This window comes from Nanorana parkeri, unplaced genomic scaffold (assembly GCF_000935625.1).
Source record: "Nanorana parkeri isolate BGI_ZX_2015 unplaced genomic scaffold, ASM93562v1 scaffold3669, whole genome shotgun sequence".
In the NCBI taxonomy this organism is placed as follows: Eukaryota; Metazoa; Chordata; class Amphibia; order Anura; family Dicroglossidae; genus Nanorana; species Nanorana parkeri.
Genome location: NW_017309937.1, coordinates 21501 through 22468, shown reverse-complemented (window position 1 = coordinate 22468; position 968 = coordinate 21501). Strand labels below are relative to the sequence as shown.

The window sequence follows — 968 nt, the reverse complement described above, 5'->3', positions numbered from 1 at the left end:
GCTGGGGCCCCATCAGTGCCGCCATTGTTCTGATATCGCACCGGCCGGAAGTCCAGCGGTAGAGGAGGCGGGGCCGCAAGAGAAGATGGGAGGGAGATGCAGATCCCGACCAGCTAACCCCGAGAACCCTGCAGAGCCCACCATAGAGAGTCTCAGATGGGCTCTGCAGGTTCACTCTCAGGTGCGTCCTGAGTCCAGTGCGGTACTAAGTCCCAGGCCTAAAGCTGTGTAAGGGGCCCCAAAATATCTGATGGCTGCCCTGCCGCCACCACTACCAGGAACATCAGGCTCTACCGTAGCACTACCACTGCTGGGAGTCACACCGTCCCTCTACAAGGGGAAGCCATACTGGTACCCAACACCTCCTGTACAGAGGAGCCATAGTGGGCCCATGGCAACTATCATCACCATGGCAACTATCATGACCATGGCAACTATCATCACCATGGCAACTATCATGACTGCAGTATTATCACCACACCAACAGGCAGCATTGTTATTGCCGGTGGTAAGCCATGTCACCCTCGGTGGCAGTGGTGTGGCATTTTGTAACCATAGCACCTACCTGGCTGAAGAGATGAGACAGCACGGTGTCGGGGAGGGAGCTGGTCAGTCCGGACAGCTGCGGAGACACAAGCAGTGTGAGAGCTCGGGGGAGGGGGGCACGGTGAGAAATCTCCATTGTATGTCTCTCCCCCGGCTTACCTTGGAGGCCGCCCAGTCGATCCAACCTTTCCCATTGGGATCGATGTTCAGGAGCACCAAACCTTCCACCAACTCCGGGAATATCAGCTGTGGGGAGAGATCAGGCTGAACACGGGCACACACACCCTGACAGAGGGTCTAACCCTAAAACTCTCCCCCCAGAACGGCAGATCATCACTTCTGTCATGTCATCACTTCGGTTCATGTCATGGTTCATGTTTGGGTTCCTGGGACGGGTTCATGTCATGGTTCCTGGGATGGGT

General features: G+C 56.3%; 1 protein-coding gene across 1 annotated transcript in view; it reads right to left on the bottom strand.

Annotated features, from left to right (window-relative positions):
- Window positions 1–968, bottom strand: part of NDRG4 (NDRG family member 4) — a 35324-nt gene that overhangs the window by 13554 nt on the left and 20802 nt on the right. Inside the window, exons 7-8 of the mRNA XM_018575234.1 lie at window positions 706–792; window positions 534–622 (exon numbers count right to left, since the gene is read on the bottom strand). Coding sequence (XP_018430736.1) covers window positions 534–622; window positions 706–792 — 176 coding nt within the window. The remainder of the gene's footprint in view (window positions 1–533; window positions 623–705; window positions 793–968) is intronic.